Below are 22,993 nucleotides of genomic sequence, written 5' to 3' on the forward strand. Positions count from 1 at the left end.
ATACTTAAAATTTCACTATGAGAAAGTGATTCTGAGAAACTCTCCAGAGTGTGCTGGCCTGGGTTCTGCACCAGGAAAAGCCGAGCTGGTTGGTACCAGGAGCGTTGGCTCTGCCGTCCGCTCCTGTCTCCTCGGACCTCTGGGTCTTCTGGTCTCTCCTTACAACAACCACTCTAAGCTTGGCTGCAGTTGTCCGGCATCTCTCCTTTTCACCAACTGAAATTGATAATAGAGTAAAACATTAGTACATGGTAGACCCAAAGAAGCAAATTAGCATATGTAAAGCAGCTGCTTGGAACTAGGAAACGACCTCCACCGAGCACAAAGGAGGTCAGGCTCTCCCTTACAAAGGGAAGAAACTTTATCGAAAGGCAAGAACTGTGTGACTGTAAATGTGATCTCTGGACAGAAAGGGGAGATTTAGTAAACTCTGGAACAACATGTATGTTCTCAATCTAAAAGATCACAAGACTATAACATTCCCTAAAATATTAGGGGCTAACCAGTGAACGTTCATCGGTACTGTCGGCAATACTCTGTGAACGCAGGGGTAGATAAGTGTGATTTTTTTCCAGATGTGTCGTATACAGGCTAGATTGAACGGCAGCAAAACTCTTGCATAACAGATTTGTCCCTTTAAATAAAAGCTCTGGGATAAGAAATGGCCAAGCTGTTAGAAAACTTAATTTTGCAGTTGGAATATGGAGATTTAGCATTACAAATCTAGGTCACAGTAGTGACTTTTTTTTTAACTTTCCAGCCTGATGGAGTTCAGCCAAGGGAGTTCATTACTTTTGGCTTTAAGAAAAGAGCAAGGAAAGCACCCTTGCTAATTTGTGAAGTGGAAATAGCATTTACCTCAAAAGAGACTTCTAGTCAGTTGTCTTTAAAAGCTAGGAAGAAAAAGAAGATATTCCTGTGGAAACTGTTGGAATTTGTGAAAGCCTTTTTAGAAACGGAGGAATTGACGGTGATGTAGGGCAGAGTCTCAGATTTCCGACATGCGTGATCTCGCTTTCACTTTCAGGTCTTCACTGGGAACAGCCCTGATGCCAGTGCAGGACCAAGCAAACTTTTAACTCATGAAATCTGTTTTAATAGAATCATGGGGTTGGCCACTTATATTTCTGTTTTAGAAAAGAAGTGCTAGCTTTGAGGAGACGTTGTCTGGTAACAATTAAGCTAATAAATAAATGGGTGTGTATGAAATATTTCACTATTTGTATGTGCATGGATATTAGTATTACAAATAAACTAAGTTAAAAGAGTGTATAAATGAGATAACCTCATAATTTGAGAAGAAAGACCAATGAGAAGTTCTGGTGAAGGCTTTACAATTGCTTTCAAGTTCAGCTAATCTGATTGAAAGTAATGATTACTTTAGGTTTCTAGAGGGAAAACTTTCAAAATAGTTGTTAGGCAGCATCTCTTCACATAAATATGACAATGTATAAAATATTAGTATGTTGACAATTAAGGTAGCTTGGGTTTTAAGAGTGATGAAACGTCAGGAAAAGGCAGAGTTGTGTTGGAGAGGCGAAAGTGTTAATGTCACACTGCTAAAACTTCACATTTTGAGTATTAAAAGTGAATTCATTTTGGTGGCTGCCTCTAACGCTTCCCTTCAAAATTCGATAATATCTCAGTCTCCTGTATTGATTTATGGAGCTGGAAAGCATGATAAGGTCAGACTAAGCAATCCGTGTGATGTCTTCACATGGAGTGTTCTGCCATGACGTTACAGTGCCCAGCCGAACTGAGGTGCAGGAGGCACGGGGCCCTAGCACAGCCTTTTGAATAACGTGGTGGTGGTCGCAGTAGCTGAGGCTGCTCAGCGTTCCTTCCCGCGTTCCCTGTGGGAAGCTAAGAGATTGTAGCTGTGTGATGTAAATTTTTGAGTAAGAAAAAGAGAAGGCTTTCGTTGAAAATCCATTGGAGTAACGTCCTGACAGGAAGAATAGAGAAAGTGATTATCTAACCAGCTTGAATTTGGTTAGGGGTTTTGCTTAACTTGTACAGAAGCGAAGAGCATAGTGGTGTTAATTACAGTTTATTTAGTCTATCGCAGGTTTTGTATATGCTACATTGAGAAGAATTTTGTCCCTTTTATTTTCCTAAAAGAAGGTGTGTTTTTACATAGCGTTTTTATTTTTTTAAACAGCCTGTTTGACTAGACTGTGGCAGAGTAATCAGGATTCCTTGGCAGAAAGATGGTACTCTCGCAGTCTTCTATACTCTCTGGATCCTGCCTCTCTGCTGTTACTGGGTTGAAGACAAGCGTGCCAGGCAGCCAGGGCTGCTCAGGGACGCGCGCTGGGCGTCCGACCCGGGCTCGGTTGGATGAGCGGGCAGTCCCATGGTGAAGTGGCTAACCACAAACAGAAAAACATGAATGAAATTCATACAAAGCACAGACCTCATAACAGCTCAGCAGTGTCTGTGTTAACCCTTTGTTACGTATGTTAAAAGGTTTTGGAAGGTTTAGTAGAAATAAGAGCGTGACAAATAGGACTTTCAGGGGTATGAGGTGTGGTGGAATCGGGGGGCAAAGTGCCCGACCTTCCCTGGGGTAGCAGAAGGCCCTTCTGTAGGAAAAGTGCTGGGCCAGGCTGTTGCAGAAACTACTTTTTGGTAGTAAAAAAGAATATTACATTCTCCATGAACTCCTGGAGCCCTCTTTCTGCCTGTACGGTTTGCCATGGCTTGTTTACATTTGCTAGTGTTAAATGGGTTTATTAGCCTTCAGTTCAGGATCATCACACAAACCTGCTCTGTATAAGATCAAGATTTATTTTCCATTGTGCTTTAAAGTGAACACAGAATTGATCACATGATGTTATACTTTGGAGGGCTTCTTCATTCAGGTTTTAATTATGGAACTGAACACAAGATACAGTACATCTTAAGGTACGCACCTGGAAAGAAACAGTCTTTTTGCATACACTGCAGATTTAAAATTGGTGCAATTGGGAGATTGGTGCAATTGCAATGCATCAGAGCTTTTTACAATAACTAATTTGTTTTTAACATAAATTTATCAATCTGTTTTGACGGAAATTAGTATTTGAGTTTGCATGGATATGCAAGTTCAGGCGGAGACAGGCATGAGGCTGTTTTCCTATTTAAAGAAGTATCATTTAACCTTAAATCCATTCAGTGTGTGTGTGTACATATGTATATTTGTTACAGAAGCAAAACAGCTTATTCAGATAATATCAGGCTGTATCATATACTATGAAAAAGCAGATTATGAGCCGCCTTCTGTTTGTTAACATAGTTTAATGCTAATTGCTTTTCCCTTCCTTTATGTTTACTCTCTGAAAAGCAGTTCCTATTTGCACTGGATGGAGGAGGCAGGGAAGCACCGTTCCTCTTCATCCTGCAGGTTTCCTTCTCTGTCAGAAAGAGAATTCCAAAGTTTGCTCTCAACTATAACTCTTCTATCCGTTAATATACACTCTTTATCTTTTTAGCTTTTCTGTGATTTAGTTTGTTTTTATTGGGGAGTTGCTTATAACATCTTTTTAATGGTCTGCTTTGACTTCCCAGAGCATCAGAGAACCAGAAAGGAGCTGGAGGGAAGAAGACCCCAATGTTGTGTGGTCAGTATCCAACCAAGAGTGAGGGGAAGGAACTGAAGATAGTGGTACAGCCGGAAACCCAGCACAGGGCTCGTTATCTGACTGAAGGCAGCCGAGGGTCAGTAAAAGACCGGACACAGCAAGGCTTTCCAACGGTAAAGGTAGGCTGCTCAGTGTTAGGTGATACGGGGACTCCTTTCCAAGGGATGCTTTAGTAGAATGGGAGCTGGTTCAGTTCAAATAGGCCTAGAATCTCTATTTTTAAAGGGAATGGGGGAGACTTTGCAGTCTCTTTGCTGTAGAGACTGTACTGTATCTCTTCTAGCAGGTAACAAGAAGTCTATTTGCATCACAAAGTTACAGGAGAAGGAAGTTTTGTATCAAGGCAGTGATATATAATCTGTGATACATGTCCGTCCTGTTAGACTACAATTATATACGAACTGTGTAAATAGATAGTCACTTCAAGCATACAGAACTAGCACAGTGAAATGCTGTAACTGTTTGATTGCTGATGACAGTGGGTCATCATTATGCCTTACTGGTAAGGACATAAAACTAGGTTTCATTTAAAAAAATAAATTAGAAGTGGGGTTGTTTTTTGTTGTTTGTTTTTTTTGTTTGTTTTTGTTTTTTTTTTTTTAAATAAGAAGTATCTGAATCCACATATCCAGTGTCTGTCTTCGAAGTAGAGTCATAAAGATCTAACTGAGGTGTACTTTATGGGACGTACCTGCTCAGTATGGTTAACAGTAGTGAAGTGTATGTGGATTAGTAGAACTGGAGAATGGGGGAAAGAAAAGAGGAAGCAGCTGTATGCACACTTAACAAATGCAGCCTGTTTCCTGTATAGACTTTCCTGCCTTAAAGTTTAGGTGTTGATGGTCACTTGCTCTGAGACAGGGATGAGTGTTACACAGGACTGAATGGTGTCCTCAATCCTTCTGATCAAGGGGAAGGATCTGGATAGAGCAGATGCAGTCAGGGATCCAGGGCCTGGCTGCAGAGCTGGTTTCTCCAGCAAGCATTTAGCTTCTTTGTTCATCTTGCTTCATTCGGAGGGGAGAAAAGGACGACTGATCTAATTCACCTTGCTCAAAGAGGGGAGAAATTGTTGGTGATCAGGCTTGCCAGCCTGGTGAGCAGGGCTTTACTGTAAGTTCGTCAGAGGATGGGGACCAAAGCCCAGAAGGGAAGGAGGAGCTACAAATGGAGGAGAAACATGAGGAAGAAGGCTACAAAGAGGTCTTTCACATGCCTGCTCAAAAGGGAGAACATTCAGAGGCTGCTCTCCAGTGACTGCACACTAACGCACAGAGTGTGAATTTGCAGGTCTTGTTTCTTCCCTCATGTAGTCACAGGACTGTGACTTGACTGGAATCGCAGAGACTTGGGGTAGCGTACATGGCTGGAGTGCAGTCATGGATGTGCAGCAGCTGTTCAGAAAGAAGACAGGACATTGTGTATCATAAGGAGCTCCCTGACTGCACAGACCTCCAGCATGAAATTGGGAGACTGGCCTGTTGAGATCAGAGGAGGAAGGAAGCTCAGGGATAATGTTTTGGTATCTGTTACAGACTGCCTGACTGAGAAGGTAATAGGTGATGCTTTCTATAGGTAGCTAACAGGAGTTTCCTGCTCACAGACCTCTCTCATCGTGAAAGGTTTCAGCCATCTGTCCATCTGCAAGGATGGCTACATAGCCTGGTAGAAGCAGTCTAAACTTTAGGACTGTGGTTGTGAAGGTTTCCTAATGCACATGGTAGAAAGGCTTACCAGGAGTAATGCTGTACTTGACTTACACAGAGTCAAACAGAAGAACTGATGTCAAATATCATCACAAAAGTTGCAGCGGCCACAGTGTGAATGTGAGAGTGGACACCGAACTGAATACAAGCCAGCATTGCACACTCAGAACTAAGGCAAACGGCATCCTGGTTATATTGGGAGGAGTGTGGCCAGCAGGTCGAGAGAGTAGACAACTATATTTGTTATCATACAAATAAGAAAGATAAAAGATACTTCCTTTCATACTTTTTATTAGTTATGCCACTTTGAGAAAGCAGCAAAGCAGTTCTCAATCCAAACTAGTTTACCAGGTCCACAGAGAAATGTTTGTTTATGATACAGCACTTAAAATTTCTGCTGACTACTGCTGACAGAGTATAGACGTATACTTATCTTTAAAGTCCTGTTAACTGTGTTAGAAACATCTCCAACACTTCACTCAGTCCTCCTGAGTAAGGTAGAAATCCAGTAAAGTTTCATAAGAAAAGAATTCATTCATATAGTTCTGTTGCTATGGTGATTTAGTGCTCATTTATGTGAATTTTCTTAATGGGCCTTTGTTCATCTGAATTCCTTTTCATTCCTTTCCCAGTTACCCGTTAGCACCCATCAGTGAAAATTCTGTTTGGAAGAGTCTCGTGTTACTGAGTTCCTGGAAACTCAAGCTTGCTTTACCAATAGGCAAACTAGTTCATACTCTGCATATAAAAGTCTGCTGGGGTTGGACAGACAAAATGAGTCAGTGGATCTCCAGGAAATCTGAGCTAGTGGGAAAAAATATCTAGAGGACAAAAGGGCTTTTTTGTTTTGTTTGGGTTTTTTGAGATGTGTTTTAAAGATGGGGAAGAATAGTGTAAAAATGTTGCTAGTTCAGTAGAGATCTGGTGCTTGCTCTCTTCTGGCAGCACCCGTGATGGGCAACCAGATGTGTCACTCTTAAGCAGACTGAGGAGGAGAAGCAGGTTCTGTAGCCCTTTGAAGAAAACCATGTTACTTGATGACTTAGAATTAGGGAGTCTACAATCAATATGCAACATTACATTTGTATAAACAAACCTCAGTCAAGTGACTTGTCTGGCAAAAGAAAGATTATCCTAAATGCAAAGCGTCAGCGGAGGTATTCAAGCCATCAGTAGCAGATTTTATTGTTTTCTTGCTAACAGTATTGCAAAGCGGGAGCAGTTACCATCCAGATGATGAGAGATGCTCTTACACACCTTTCATATCTTCTTCTAACAAGAACACCAGGAAAGAAAAACAACACTGGCTAGCTGTGGAGATGCTGTTTCTAGCCAAGGAGACCTTGGTGACATGACACAAAGACTGTTCATTCAGCTTTCCATGTAAAAGAGATTCAATGGTAGAATATGAGAGTACCCTTTACTCCCCACATCCTTTTGACCACCTGGTGAAATTAAGTCCTCTCATTGGCTGTTTTCATGGTCACTTGTTTATTTGTGCGGTCTTGGCTTTTGAGGTCCTTGATATGAGCTATACCTGTTAGCCCATGGTTCATACGTGGGAGCCTGTACTAGGCCACCTCCAGAAATCTTTTGGCTTTGGCCATCCATCACAGTCATAACCCACCTACCCGCTGTCAGCTAATTGCTCCTTTTGGACATGAGGAAGGTACTATGATTTTATTACTATTTGCTGATTTTTTTTTTTTTTCTTTTCTTTTTTCAAACTTGCTAAGAACTGCAGAACTAAATTTTCGAAGTGTCTAATCCCTTAAGAGATCCTTTGGAGGATTGTGCTTTCATTTGCATCTCCGTACTAATAAAGATTGAGCTTCTTTCTGCAAGTATTGACTGGGCTTCCAGGCCTAGAATGAAACATAACATTGTCCTCCAGAAATCCTCTAGCAACAATTGTGGCTTAATGAAAACATTAAAAATACTTGGTATATCTCCTCCTAGAATGCTGTGGCAAAGAATTTCTGTCTCTGGCCTGGGAATTCGGCAGCAATCTAGTGTTTCTTTTTACTTGGAGTGTTTTTCTTCTATTACCTAAAAAGAATAAGAGAGGTTACTTCATAATACAATGTCCAGGTTTACTTCAAGACTTTTTACTTTTACATCAGAGTGTTTTTAGTATGTAGCACCACAGTGGGATTCTGCTAGTAAAAAAAGCGTTAAAAGGACACCAACCCTTTCATGCTAGGATGTCGATGTTATAAAAAGGAATGCATTTTTCACTAACATGTTCTGGAATAATTATGGCTTGCACACTGGATTGCAGGAGGACTGTTAAATCATTGTATGAAATGTATGTCTGACCTGCTTTTAATTATTAAGTGTTTCAGTGAATCCTAACACTGTTCACAAACTTTAAGTAGGAGATGTTAAGTTGCCATTTTTTATTTTTATTTTGGTGTCTGAAGGAAAACTAGGTTTGCATGATTGGACCATACAGTCGTTCATCCTATTCCTCCCTCTGCTTTCCTTCTCATCCTGTTCTGACTCATCCAGCGGTTTTGCAAGTGTTAGACAATTTTAATCTGGTTTCACAAAGATTGCAAGGTGTGGCTGGCATGCAGATGGGATCCCAGAAGTGTAGCGTGCTAATTGATTGATGGGCATGCACGTACTGACCAACAAATTCTCATCAACTTTGGAACCAGCCACAGCAAATGTTCTCTTTCTCAGCTGACTGGTGGGTGTAGATGCTGGGGGGGAAGGAGGATCCTGGGAAGAGATGGGGAAATAGTCGCCATTGGGGTGAGAGTAAGAAAGAGACCTGAAAGTTGGACTTTGGATAATTCTGTGTGAAGATAGGTAGGATTCAAGGTGGTTTAAAAAGAAAAGATTCATAATAATAATAATTTAAAAAAAAATTTCACCTGTTTATTAAATGACTGACTTGTCTTGTAATGGAAGAACAAATGACGAAAGATAAAAAAAATTAGCATCTTGTTTACAAACTAGATGAAAAATGTTTGTTGTTTCTTCCCTTAGGATTGTTTCCAGCAACACTGGGAGCAGATTCACTTCAAATTCAGCTGCATAAAGTGTTTCCTGCTTTAGTTAAGAGGCATTGCTGGCCAATTGAAATATTTAATTTGTATCGCTGTGTTTCAGCTGGAAGGTCACAATGAGCCGGTGGTGCTGCAGGTATTCGTGGGTAACGACTCCGGTCGAGTGAAGCCGCACGGGTTCTACCAGGCCTGCAGAGTTACTGGGAGAAACACTACTCCCTGTAAAGAAGTGGATATAGAGGGGACTACTGTTATTGAGGTCGGACTGGACCCGAGCAACAATATGACACTTGCGTGAGTAGCTTTTCTTTTTTTTTTTTTTTTTTTTTAAACATTTTAACTTATTAGCTTGTTTTCAGAAACTGATTTTCCTTTTTTGATTGGATTGGTTGGTAATGAAAAGTCTGGAACATCTTGGCACACACCAGGCGCTTAGTGAAGCTACATGTATACGAAAAACTTCTAAATTGCATTCTCAGTTTGTGTTTATTATACTAAATGCTTAATCTGGTCTTTCCTAAAACTTTATCAATTAACTTTGTTACATTAGTTTCATGTTCTGTATGAACAATAATGTGCGTATTCAAGCATTACGTGAACTATAAACTGGTCACTGGTTCTGCTGGTTGTCTTGTCTTGTTAACAAGTACAGAATTGCTAATCAGAAGAGGGAAGGAGAATATTGGCATCTTCAGATCCCTTTAGGCCCAAAAGGCTGGGAGTTGTGGATAGTGAGTCTAAACTCTGGCTTTTCTCCTCTCCTGCTTCGCTTGCTCCATTTTGGTCATTTTCACCAGATAGTCCTTTGTCACGGAAGCCTCCTGCTTTGCTGTCTTTACAGAGCTTGTCTGGTCAAGTACAGGCGACGTTTTGGATACAGTTTACAGATGCGTGTAGGCAGAGCACAGCCACTGCTGAGAAGGGGTGTGCTCTGTCTGATGGCAGTAGTTAACTGCAGTAGACTTTTGAGCAAGTGGCCTCATCTGGCTGTGTGGTTTAGATCTCCCAAGAAACTTTAAATATAAGCGATTCCCTAATAAGTTTTTCACATATACCTTAATATAGAGAAAGGGAGTGATCTTCTTTCAAAGTATTATTTTCAGTAGAATGTCTTTTAATGGGTATGTGGTTGAAAGCTGCCACTCTTTACTTCGAAGCTTGTGTTGTTTCAAGAGAAGAAACGCTTCTTCAATTTACAGTGTCCACTTCTTAAGCAGGATAATACAGTTTGCTAATAGACTGACTCAATTTGATTTTTTTAATATAAAATATATTCCCATGATAAGTTTGGAAACTGCCTCTTAGAGAATAATTTTGTAATTGTCTTCAAGTGTTAATGTAAAACCATATAAGTGTAGAGGTACTAGAAAGATGAATTTGGAATTATCTAGGAAGGAAAGTTTTGCCTAGGCTGTTTTCTCAAAAGATATCTTGATGTCTCAAAAGAAATCTTCCTAGTGTTTCAGTGATGCTGTAGCACCTCTCTATTGATGGTAATGCCAGTGCCACCTTCTGAATCCCACTCTGCCCTCCTCTCTGCTCCCTAGCTGTTGCTTGTTGGCCCTGATGCAGCACAAAAATTTGTTCTACTCAAATTAGGTATCAGGTGGTCCCTGTACTTTTTGGATGTAGGGCCTAAGTTCCTGGTAAATTTACAATATTCTTCTTCTTAACACATCAGGCTATGTTTGGGGTTTTTTTTTGTTTTTTGCTTGAAATAATTTTGCATCTAGCATGTCTTTCTGAACGTTAGCACTGCATCACTCTCTCACCCTGGCCCTGTATACATTTCCCATAGGACCACTGTTATGGTATGACGTATCTATCACTTCCAAGTTCCACTGAGCATAAAAAATAATATGACTACAGTAAGTTTTCTTCTACTACTGCTTTAAGTGAATGCAGAATATTTTGTAGTAATAATCTTACAAACCCAGATCTAGCCCCAGGAATGGAAGAATGAAGATCTGTGATTATAAATTGAATGCTTATCAGAATTACTTTGTTACATTGCATTTTCTGTTTTATTCATACTACTTTCACATTCCTTCCTCCCATGATTCATCATCCAAATTATGTAGGGATGAATTGAAAACTGGGGTATATAACGAGAGAGGTCATACAGAGATTTCATGTAAATTAAAAAAAAAGATCAGTAATATTTCAGTAATTACTTCAAGAGTTTTGACTTTGTGGCTTATGTAACTAGTCAAAAAATTATTAAAGATGCTGAACTTCTTAAACTCTATTAAACTCTCAAATATTTTGTGTTGTTAGGGTTGATTGCGTGGGAATACTGAAGCTGAGAAATGCTGATGTTGAAGCTAGGATAGGGATTGCTGGTTCCAAGAAAAAAAGCACACGTGCTAGGCTGGTATTTCGTGTTAACATCACTCGCAAAGATGGTTCAACTTTGACTCTTCAGACACCTTCTTCCCCAATTTTGTGCAGTAAGTATCAAAATAAAAAGTTGGTATTAGAGGACTCTGGATTTTAGTGTGATTGCCATAAAATGCCCTTGGGGGGAAAAAAAAACCCCAATGTTAATCTGTGAATATTTCAGAATTGCTATGGCTAAGATCACATGGATTGATTTTTATTTGGGGTGGGGTGTTAGTTAAATGACTGACCAGTATTTAAAAGTAGTTATAACTGTTATTAAATGAATGTTTGCCTTTTAAAAGGTCAGAATTTTTGTCATGATTGCTTTGAACTTACAGTATGACTTTTTTGATACAGGTTTTAATCTCTTCTGCATTCAGTTGCTTCATCTACCAACTTTCAGTGATAGAAAGGACTTCTAATAAGTTAGTAAGCATGGCTCTTTACAGTCATGGTAGTTCGTTGGGCCAGAGGCTGAATCTGTTCTGGTTCAGTGCAAGAATGAAACTTTTTATAGCTGTTTATTAAAATGCTCTGTTTAGCACTGAGCACAGATGGCTGCATTGACTGGTTAGGCTATACTGGACAACAGGGAAAATGAAATCAGAGGAGGCTGCAGTACATCAGGGGCCGTCTGTGCGTATACAGTTTGTAGTGACTTATGGGGAATTCTGCTCATCTGTCAAAGAGAAGAGATGGGGAAATGTGTTTAATACAGCTGTTGATGGGATTATTGATACTTCTTGACAAACAAGATGATAGGAAAGCTTTTTCTCTGTGTGTGGAACATAGTATGATTATGCAAGCTCCTGGGCGCTTGTGTTGTGCTCTTTCCGTTGTATAAAAAGAAGTTATTGTTTTGGGGTTTTTTCTTTTTTCTAAACACTGTCAGTACCTATTGTGTCAGGGCTCCTATTCAACTTGTCAGAAACTGCAGCTTTGTTGCCAGTGAAAGAACAGATTGGAAGAGGAGATAATTAAAAACATGTGAGCTTCCACATCAGATATCGCCATGTGATTCCAGTGCTGCAGGCAACAGGCGATTCGGCAGCTGTGCCGTGTAGCCTGTCTCTCCTTCGAGTGTTCTGCTCTCACAGAGGATCCCTTTGCAAGAATTAGGGAGAGCAGGAACCCTGCGGAAACCCTGAAAAGGCTGGTAACCAAAGAGGCGTCACTGCTGATGTAGGGGAGGACTCTCCTTCTCCCTTCAGCCATGTTCTTTGCTTTAGGCAATAGTTTGACGTTTGGGGTGCTCTTCCAGAAAGCTCAGCTTGAGGTGTTCCTGTCCCTCTTTTTTTCTCCTCCTGCCACTTTTTGCTAAATCTTTCTTTTTCCAGTGTTTTTTGAAACTGGTGGAGTTCTCAGATTTATGCATTTATGTTGTTGGAAAATACTAAGTACATTTGCTAGAAATATGTGGTCTTCATTCTTTGTTTGTTGAATGCACCCATTTATGCCCGTAACACTAGCAGCAATGTTTTGAGATATGGGCAGTGAGCAAAAAGCAGAATATATGAGAGCGATGGCATGCTAAGGGACATTAGAAGAAAGGTAGGAGGAAAGAAGGGAATAAAAATTATCCTTCAATAAATAAAGTTCTAAAAAAAATACAGTGAGGAGTAAGTTGGTTTAGTTTTTAGCAAGCTGGGTTTTGGTCGGTTGGTAAGAAAATCTTCCTAATTGTGTAAGTTACTAAGAGATTGCCCAGGAATTTTGTAGCCTCTCTATTGCTGGAAGTCTGAAACAAAGAAACAAAATACTCTGGTTAGACTTGTGTCTTTGAGGAATGATGTGGGTAAAACTGATCATGATGTAAAGGTTGAGAGAGGAATTCTTGAGGCTCTTTCCAGGCTTGCTTTCCAGGATCCTGTGCTTCTGCTGTCTTAACTTACCCCGAAGTTGTGGTGACTTGCAGTACACCTTAGCCAACCAAATAGTGCTGGTACACGTATACTGGCTGATCAATATGGCATAAAATTTTGTTGTTTATTAAGTTATTTGTTTATATAAATCATCTTCTCCAGCACATTACATCTGGTTTGTTTGCTACATACATCTTGTTACAGATGTGTACTGTACCTTCTTATGATAAGGTTTACATATTCACTCAACAGAGCCTATTTATGTTCTGTTTTATAACTAATATTGCTGTCAAAGTTGCAGTTAGGTTCCTGAAACCATAGGAAGGGCATTAGGTAGGTGCAGGCCCTTTATTTAAGGTCTACGTTTTAAATAGGCTTTGTTAACTTGGTAGCAAACCTGAATCCAGTTACTCTTTTCAGAAGTTCATGTGCCTTGAGCATATTTATTAGTTGCGTAGTGGTTGCCTAGGAACCCACTGCAATAGCTGTAGAAAAATCCTTTCTGAAAGGTCATTAAATAATTTGGAGTGTTACAGCTTGTATGTTCTTCTGTGTAGTAAGCCCAGAGAACACTGTTGTTAAACACCAAAAGTGGGCCATGTAAGTGCAAAGCACAAGTACAAGCTTATGCCACTAGGATTTTATGGTGAATAGAAAAGGGGGTTGAGAAACCTTTATTAGAAACTGGGATTATTTTATAACATAATAAATATGTCAAAGTCAAAATAGATTGTTTTAAAATGTATGTCTATATTTAAATTGTCTTTGGTGCTCATTTTCATTTAACGCACATGGTCTTATTTGATTTATGCTTTAAGAAGCACAGAAATAGTTTGCACCAAAGACAGTCTGTAATATGTGTTATATAAATCATCATCTGAATCACTGGCTGAGAGGCAGAGGTTTCCAGGGATGCGTATCTGTAAGCCGCATTGTCTTTGCTAGTTTGTAGGATATAAATTGCTATAATCCCCAACTGCAGAGATGCAACTCTTGCAAGGATTTGTATTAGCTAAAGTATATAGGTTTAGAAAGCCATAGAATCATAGAACGGTTTGGGTTGGAAAGGACCTTAAAGACCATCTAGTTCCAACTCCCCTGCCATGGGCAGGGACTACTTCCACTAGATCAGGTTGCTCAAAGCCCTGGGTTAGTTCTTGCACCAGCCAGAAAGCTATGTCATATAAAAAAAAAAATCTGTAAAAAACCCAGGTAAAATGGGAATTCCTACTTCTACCCTTTTGCATAGCAGAACAAAATAACCTTCATAAAAAATGTTTTTATGAGCTTAAGGATAAATTTGAAGGTGTGCTTCAGCTGTATCTAAGGGCTGATGCATTTGTTTATCGCTCTCTATGCCAGGAAGTTACAGAACCAAATTTTCTTCTCTCCTGAACACTTCTTGAGCTTTAGCTCAAATAGTGAAAGTTTTGTTTTGAAGATTTAATAAATGCAGGAGAAAAGGGAAAAGATTATTAATGGATCATTTACCTAAGTGTGATTTTTATGAGGTCATTACATTTAGTGAGGAAATAATAGAAATGGTTATCTTCTGAAAAGTTTTGTCATGAATGATGTGGTAAAGGAAGAAGCTCAGGAATTTTGTTCTTTCCTTTATAACCCTGTAAGTAAAAGCTTTTTGCTTTGGATGTTGATATTTTCTTGATTTCAAACTATGTGTTTTTTCAATTGCAGCTCAACCAGCAGGAGTTCCAGAGATCCTAAAGAAAAGTCTGCACAGTTGTTCAGTGAAGGGTGAAGAGGAAGTTTTTCTGATTGGCAAGAACTTTCTAAAGGGAACAAAAGTGATTTTCCAAGAGAATGTTTCTGGTTAGTGTGAAAGCAGTAATGGCTTGGGGTGCTGAAGAGAGCATGTTTGGGTTTATGTTGGTTTATAAAGTTTAGTTGTAGAGAACAAGCTGAGAAGCAGAATCAAAGGCACTAAAATAAATTGCTTTATATGGATGTGCAATAAATTATGTTTTTTAACTTTCATTTAGATGAGAATTCTTGGAAGGCAGAAGCTGAAATAGACATGGAATTATTTCATCAGGTACTTCTGTATTATTATCATTATTATCATTATTATCATTATTATCATTATTATCATTATTATCACAAAAAAAAGACTCTGACTCTGTTTCCAAAGAAAAATCGAATAAGCCTTTCCCTCTTCCTGTGCATTTATAGAAATAATATTCCTCTTCTTCAAATAAGTTCTTTAGTGAGTCTGGTAGAATATCATTGTTTTGGGTTTACACAAGTATAATTGTACGATTTCTAATTGAGAACTTAGATACCACAGTAGGAGTGTGGTATATGAACTTGGTGAGCAAGTCTTTGCGTCTTTGCCCTTACATACAATGTAATTAAAAGGCCTAATACAGTTTTTCCAGTACCTTTCCTAAGGACACATTAGATTACTACTGAGTAGAAATATGTTGTGTGAATGCCATCGTCTATATACCTGGCTGAATTTCTGTTCCACTTTGAAATGTTTTCAAATTATTTGTTTATTCTTTTTGACACAACTAAGTGTCTTTGTGGACTATTGGGCTGAAATTAGAGAGGTTTAGACGTAAATGATGTCTGACAAATGTCATCTTGCTCCCACCTCTGAAAGCAGTATTCCATACATGTGCTGGTAGAAATGATTACTCACTTCTAGTGGGATAGATAGTTGGGGAATAGACAGCCTATAGATCAGTCATCACTGTTGATGAATGATTGCAAGCCTATTTTTTGATGTCTGCTCAGTGTTAAATCCGCTTAAGTGTAACATGAAACTGCATCCTCCATCTGTTCTCACTGAATACAAAGACCTGATTCATGAGTCCAGCAGAATTTGATGGCAAACTGATTGCAGTTCAGTAAGGCATGTTACGCATAAGCTTATGTTTAAAGTACTGGACTTTGTATGTCTTTCCTTTCTTCACCTTTTATTTAAGCTGTAAGTTGCCAATGAACATCATACAGGCAGATTATACAAATCTCTCTTCTAGCACAAGTTAGTTACTGAAAGTGTAACTTGATCACGTCTTTGGTTTTTGTGGTGTTTTATCAGTCTGGTTCTTTGTTTTGATGGATGTAAATACGATTAAGGTCAATAGTAATGAAGTAAGGTTTCTAATGTGATTTCTTTACATTATTTTTGCATTGCAGAATCACCTTATTGTGAAGGTGCCACCATATCATGACCAGCAAATAACCTCAGCTGTTTCTGTGGGAATATATGTGGTGACCAATGCTGGAAGATCACACGATGTGCAACCATTTACATACACTCCAGATACATGTATGTAGAATAGAAATCGGGGGGAAGGAATGGACAGTTTTACCTGCTAAGGATCTCATTTCTGATTTCATAGTATTTAGTCCATACAACAGAAATGTTAAGTAACATGGATCTTTTAAAACTCCTCTTGCTGGTGAGGTTTGCAATTGTTAAATAATAAAATCTAAAGGCTTGGCTTTTCTCACTTACGTGGCAGGTAGCTCAAGTTTCAGCTGCATGGAGACAGCTGTTCTTATAAAGTAGCATCCATTTCTAGTATAAGGTTCAAAATGAGGCTGAGCAGGAAAAAAAGTAGACATACTACATACAGTGCGCGAAATACAACCGAAAAATAGCACCAAGCTTTATCCTAAGGAATGTTGAAGTTTGACCATATCATGTATTTTTATTTATCTATATTACAGTACACAGTGCAATTATTGACTGGCTCTTTCATTTTTGGAAGTGAAAATGATATTTTGTGCACTGTGATCATTGGTGCATTCACAGCCACAAACAGAAAGTTTATGTACAACTCAGAATGTTTCTCTGGGTTTCAAAGAACCTTAATTTCTTTAAGGTATAAGTAACTGTTTTGCTTTGCTTTGTTTTTTTTTGCTTGTTTGTTGTTTTAACATAAGGAAGTTTTCAACGTGTTTTGTCTCGACAGCTGGTACTCTCAATGTTAATGTGAAGAAGGAAATCTCCAGCCCAGCCCAACATTGTTCTTTTGAAGAGGCTATAAAAGGTACTAAATTGATTCTTATCATTGTTGTTAATAATTTAACTATAAATTCCTGCCCAAATTTGGAGGAATGAATCAGACGTCCTGTGAAGATAAGTCTGTGCTTATAAAATCTGGGCATATTCTTACAGTGAGGGTTGTTTTCTGATTCCGAATATTTTACTTTATAACTGTATTCTTCTAAGTATATTTTAACATGAGCTAGTATAGAACAAAAACTTCGCAAAAAAAAAAAAAAAATTAAAATTTTGTTTTCATGCCTCAGGCCCTGCAGTCTAATCTTCATTTAATATGCTTGCAAGGGAAGGAGAAAAAGAAAGAAGCCTAAGGTAGCAGTTAATACAAAGGATTTAAAAACTGTACTGTTAATTTAAGCAAAAACACACATAAAGCTGGTGGTGAAGGAAAAACGGGGTACTGAAAAACACAAACGTGCCAACTTGGTATTTTTCAGAAGCTGTCCAGTGGTTTTATAAGACTGCTTTCAGTGGGTCTAGTTATGAATTCTAATTCTGGCAATTTCAGCTTACTCTCTTCAGTGAGGTTTTTTTTCCTGACCATTCTGTCCATGCAAAGTTCATCATTTTGTTCCAAGGGAGCAAGTTTTAGGTTTGCCTGTTTTTAAGTATGAAGTGAATTGATCCTTCCAATATTGAAATAAAGTAGAGGAAGGAAATGTTTCTTAGTTGATTGTTAGAACTATGGTAGTATACAAAGGTTAATGGAAATTTCCATAGCCTGCTCTGGTGAAAGCAGGTTGAAAGGTAAGCAAATTAACAATGTGATCACAAGTTTGATAGGAATCCATAGCTTCAGGTTAAAATCACGAAGCTCATGTTTTAAGTTAATAGCTTGGTCTTGGCAGGGGATATATTTACAAGTTGACTTTACAACTTGTTGGGGAGGATAATACAAGGTATGATGAGTTTAAACCTGCAGAGAATATTTTGGGGAGAAATATGCAGAAATATTTAGGGCAATGAAACAAGCTGATAAAAGGACTGGCAAGACTTCTAGTAGCAAGATTAAAAAGATGAGAAATATAGTAACTAATGTATCAGGGCAAGCCTGACGTCCATCTAATTTAGTATGGAGGCTTAACCAAGGGAAGATACCAGCTGCTTCAGGAGAACATCTGCTGTTCATAAGAACACAACGTGCTATTTCTGTTGCTTCATGTCCTCCATTTAATTTACACTATAAATCTTAATTTACTGTCTTGTGTGGGTTTTCTGCTAGCCAGCTCTTTTTTGACGGTTCATTCCTGTACCTATTCTACTCTAGATTGATCATGAACCAGGGGTCAGACAATTTTGTCTGCTTTACGTACTTTGTCCCTGCATATGTCCCAGCCTGTCCTTTCTCACTGTCCTGAAATGATAAAGACCAGGTGGGGATCCAGTGGGATGCTACTTCCTTCCTGTTTCCTTTCACTGGGAGCAAAATCGTAGAATTCATAATTTCTTGAGTGGCATCATTTCCAGCAGCCCTGGCCAAATAGAACGAACTGTTGCTGCCAGGGACATGTACAGTTACGTATTGAGCTACAGGGCCTTTCTCTTCCCATCACAGGCAATTTTAATCTTTGTCTCGGGTATCTGTGAATATTCATTAAAATAATTTCTATTACAACATCTGCATATGTAAAAAACCAAACCGTGGCCTCCCAAAGCCATTACAGATTCTTAGCTCTAACGTATTAAGAGTCTGCAGATTTGACAGACTTCAATGACAAGTTACGTTTCAAGACAACAAATCTATAATTCTAAGCTGTTTTGTAAAACTTGAGGAAGATTGGGGGGGTGGGGGGGTGGACAACCATGTAGTTCAGGTCTTTGCCTTCTAACATTGAAGTAGTGCTGGAGTGTTGTTTTTAAGTGGCTAATGATGGTTTCAGTTTCCAGCTTTGGGTGAAAAGGGAAGGAGGGTGTGTATGCCTTGGTAAGATGGTAACTATTCAGAAGTTCTAAACTAAGTGTATTACAAAAACACAGTAAAAGACCAAAACCAACAGTGTTTCTCTGCTTTTGAAACTTCTTTTTCATTATTAATCTCACTTCTTTTTTTCATTCTTCCAACCAAATATGTCACTGTGAACAAACATACCATTGCCGGAATCTAATCTGTGTACCACTGGGATTTTTTTAATTAGTTAGATAAATTCTTTTAGTGTTTCGGATGAACAAAACATGATTAAGCACATAGAAGAGAAAAGCTTATAAATTGTGACTACGGTATAGAAAAATACTGACCGCTGTCTTCAAATATGTATGACTAGCTGGCCTCAAGCAGACGTATTTTAGAAGAGTCTCACTCAATTGCATTCCCTGCCAGCAGCACAGCCCAACACGGCAGGTCATGGGGCTTGTATTTCTGGAGCTAGCCACCCCAAACCTGTGAGTTAACAGAAGGAGGGAAGGAGTTTGTTTGTCTGTCGGTATATTGACAACTGTTGCCATACTGATGGCTGAGAATTTATTGCTGAAGACAGAAAATAACATTTCAGGAGAGAGTCTTTGGTCTTAGAACAAACACACAAGGACTGCAGAAATTTTACTGCCATGTTACTGTAAGATTTAAATTTGTTTAAAGCATGGAGATCTGTTGCTTTATGTTGAAGATTAATTCTTTAATTTACTTACAGGTACTTACGGAACTATGTTTTTTACAGGCTTTCCCATTGGTTTGTTTCAGGCTCAATTTTAGCAGTGTTTGAAATCAAGAAAATTAATTTAATTTACAGTAAAGATGTCAGATAGCTTATGTAATATTTTTACGTGGATCAGGAAAAATTAAAATTAAAGCTAAAAAGATGTAATTCATTTTAAGAACCCACCTTTCTACTTAAAAAAATAATTGAAAAAATAGGCACTGCAAAGGCAAAATAACAACTTGCTCTTGCTACAGAGCTGGCATGCAGATTTATCAAGTTTTTGCTTGATTAGTTCTTTAACAGAATAAAAATACAGGCTGAATGCTTTGAGCACTCTGCTCACATGGTTATCTGAAAACAGACATTTTTCAAAATGAAATAGAGAAGTTGTACAGTTAAAGTGCAGTAAAATTTAAAATCTGATACTCTGTGGAAAGATACCTTAAGGTTTTATGTTTGTAGTTTAAGCAGTTGGTGGGTGGCTGTCCTGGTCTAGAAAGATACGAAATGGGAAAAACAAAATTATGGCATTGCTGTTAGCCTTAAGAATAACCTTTGAAGGTTTCAGGTTTTCTAGGATTATTTGAAGTATTCAAACGTTTGCAATGATCTCTCTGCATATTAGCATCTTATATGAGGATGAGGCCTCTTACGGTAGGACTGAAAAGTGAAACGGGAAGCAGCCCACCACTAGAAACCCACTCTTTGCATAGTGAATGTTAACATTCCATTGCCCTTCTTTTATTTTCATTTGTGACTGCAGCAGTGAAGGCCACTGGTTGTAACCTGGAGAAGGTAAACATTCTTCCTAGTGCCTTGATAACTCCACTCATGCCAAGCAGTATGATTAAGAATGAAGATGTGGCTCCAATGGAAGTAAGTGCAGAAAAAAGATCTCCCCCTGTCTTCAAGGTAAGTTTGATTGTGATCTGAAGACAGTAGCTTTAATAGTCTTATTTACATCTACCCATCAGTCCATGCTCTAATAGTGGAGAAGAGTAACGCACAGGGAAAATGTCATGTCCGAGATAGGTCTGGGCAAAACATATTATCACAGAGCATGATTAAAATAATAGACAATTTCCTTTGAAAGTAACTTATCTTATTCCCGCACTCAGATTGATTGGTTAGTGATACTATGATGATTTTTTTTGTCCTGTGATGCAGAACTAATAAATTACTGTAAGAATATTATTTTAATCACTTTCTAGCATTGCTTTCATTAAATTGTACCTTGACTCCTTCCTTGAAGTAGCGTTTCCACTGCTAGTCATTTGCTTACTTGTTCGGTTGTGTGTGGAGAGATACCATACAAATCTTCCGTCTGATCTTTCCTGAACATAGTGGATTGGTGGAAATTTTATAAGCATAACCTGAGTAAGCTTACAAATTGCTTAATGTATTGCTTTTTTCAGGCTTCAAATGTGGTTGGACCAACTCAACAAACATTGGAAAACAGTATGTCTGGCATATCAACTTCTGCTTCCCATTTACCTTCTGAAAATGAAAACCAGCAACAAATACAGCCGAAGGTGTATAATCCAGAGACACTAACTACTATCCAAACGCAGGACATTTCCCAGCCTGGTAGCTTTTCAGCAGTCTCTGCGCAGGGTCAGCTGCAGAACAGTGATGCATTATTGCAGCAAGCTGCACAGTTCCAAACAAGAGAATCCCAAACCAGGGAAGTCTTGCAATCAGATGGCACAGTAGTCACCTTGTCACAATTAACTGATGCATCACAACAACAGTCTACACTCTCAGAACCAGCACAGGCATTGCAGCAACAGATTTCATCAAGTATTTTCTCATCAGCAAGTGGTGTGAGTCAGTTACAGAACACTATACAGCAACTGCAAGCTGGAAATTTTCCAACTAACACTGCCACTGGCAGCAATAGAAATGTTGACTTGGTGCAACAGGTATTGGAAGCTCAACAGCAGTTATCTTCTGTTTTATTTTCTGGTTCAGACAGCAGTGAGGATGTTCAAGATCAGCTAAATGCAGATATCTTTCAGCAAGTTAGCCAGATGCAAAATAGTGTCAATTCTGGGATATTTTCCTCATCAGACACAGCTGTGCATTCCAGACCAGAGAACCTTTTGCCTGGACGAGCTGAAAATGTTCACTCACAGCCTGAAAATGCGTTGTCCAATCAACAGCAGCAACAACAACAGCAGCAGCAGCAACAGCAGGCAATGGAGACTTCTGCAGCAATGGTGATAGGAATCCAACAAAACATTTGCCAGGCTGCAACACAGATGCAGTCTGATTTGTTCTCTTCAACAACTTCAGGGAATGGAGCCCTCCAACAGTCACCTGTTTACCAGCAGGCTTCTCACATAATGAGTGGGTTATCAACAAGCGAAGACATGCAAATGCAGTGTGAATTATTCTCTTCATCTCCTGGTGTTTCTGGAAGTGAGACTACACCTACTGCTCAGCAGCAGGTCTCCAACAATGGACCTACTATGTTTCAGGCATCAAATTCTGCAGACGGAGAAGAAGCTTCAGGTCAGAGTAAACAGATGCAAAGTACTGTATTTCAGACCATGGTTCAAATGCAGCATAGTGGAGAAAGTCAATCTCAAGTTAGTATCTTTTCATCTACCAAAAACATGATGACTGTTCAGGCAAGCGGAACTCAACAACAAGGAGGTGGTCTGTTCCAGCAAGGCGGAGAAATCATGTCTATTCAGTCGGGAAGCTTTATGCAGCAGTCTCCACATTCACAAGCTCAGCTTTTTCACTCTCAGAATCCTATTGGTGATGCTCAAAATATATCACAGGAAGCACAAGGCTCTATTTTTCACAGTCCAAATTCCATTGTCCACAACCAGACCAGTACTAATTCCTCAGACCAACTGCAGCCTCCAATGTTCCACTCGCAGAACACCATGGGTGTATTACAGAGCTCTTCAGTTCCTCAAGACCAGCAGTCTGCCAACATGTTCCTTTCCCAGAGTTCAATGAGCAATGCTGCAACTCAGGAAGAACAGATGTCATTCTTTACAAGCCCAAATTCCATTTCTCCTCTTCAGACAGGAACAAACACTGAACAGCAGACTTCCTTCCAGCAGCAGACACAGATATCTCATATCCAGAGTTCTATGCTTCCCCAAGAACAGCCCCAGACTCAGCCTGCTCAGCAAGGTTTGTTTCAGTCTCAAGTGTCATTAGGCTCCATCCAGTCCAGTTCGATTCCCCAGAACCAACAAGGAGCTATCTTCCAGCCTCAGCATTCAATAGTTGCTATTCAGAGTAGTCCTCCATCTCAAGAACAGCAGCAGCAGCAACAGCAGAACATGATGTTCAGTAATCAAAATGCAATGAGTACAATTGCTTCTCAAAAGCAGAACATGATTTTCAATCCAAATCAAAACCCAGTTACCAATCAGGAGCAACAAGGCCAGTCCATTTTTCATCCACAGACTAACATGGCATCAATGAACCAGGAGCAGCAGCCCATGCAATTCCAGAGTCAGACTACGGTGTCTTCTCTTCAGAATCCTGGATCCAACCAGGCTGAAGCACAGCAGCCAGCCATCTTCCATAACTCACCCCAGATTCAGTTGGTCCAAGGGTCACCAAGTTCTCAAGAGCAACAAGTCACCCTCTTCATCTCTTCAGCTTCCATGTCTGCCTTGCAGAATAGCATGAGCCAGCAAGAGCTGCAGCAGTCTCCTATGTACTCTTCTCAAAACAGCATGGCAGGAATGCAAGGGAATGCT

At 39.3% G+C, this 22,993-nt stretch overlaps 1 protein-coding gene across 1 annotated transcript in view; it reads left to right on the forward strand.

Annotated features, from left to right (window-relative positions):
* The window catches only part of NFAT5 (nuclear factor of activated T-cells 5, tonicity-responsive), a 40,868-nt gene that overhangs the window by 14,764 nt on the left and 3,111 nt on the right, over positions 1-22,993 (forward strand). Inside the window, 9 exon segments of the mRNA XM_009584875.1 lie at positions 3,550-3,742; positions 8,450-8,640; positions 10,624-10,796; positions 14,286-14,420; positions 14,591-14,643; positions 15,753-15,885; positions 16,535-16,612; positions 20,026-20,174; positions 20,678-22,993. Of these exon segments, the coding sequence (XP_009583170.1) occupies positions 3,550-3,742; positions 8,450-8,640; positions 10,624-10,796; positions 14,286-14,420; positions 14,591-14,643; positions 15,753-15,885; positions 16,535-16,612; positions 20,026-20,174; positions 20,678-22,993 (3,421 nt within the window).

The sequence above is a fragment of the Fulmarus glacialis genome, unplaced genomic scaffold (assembly GCF_000690835.1).
Source record: "Fulmarus glacialis isolate BGI_N327 unplaced genomic scaffold, ASM69083v1 scaffold2209, whole genome shotgun sequence".
In the NCBI taxonomy this organism is placed as follows: Eukaryota; Metazoa; Chordata; class Aves; order Procellariiformes; family Procellariidae; genus Fulmarus; species Fulmarus glacialis.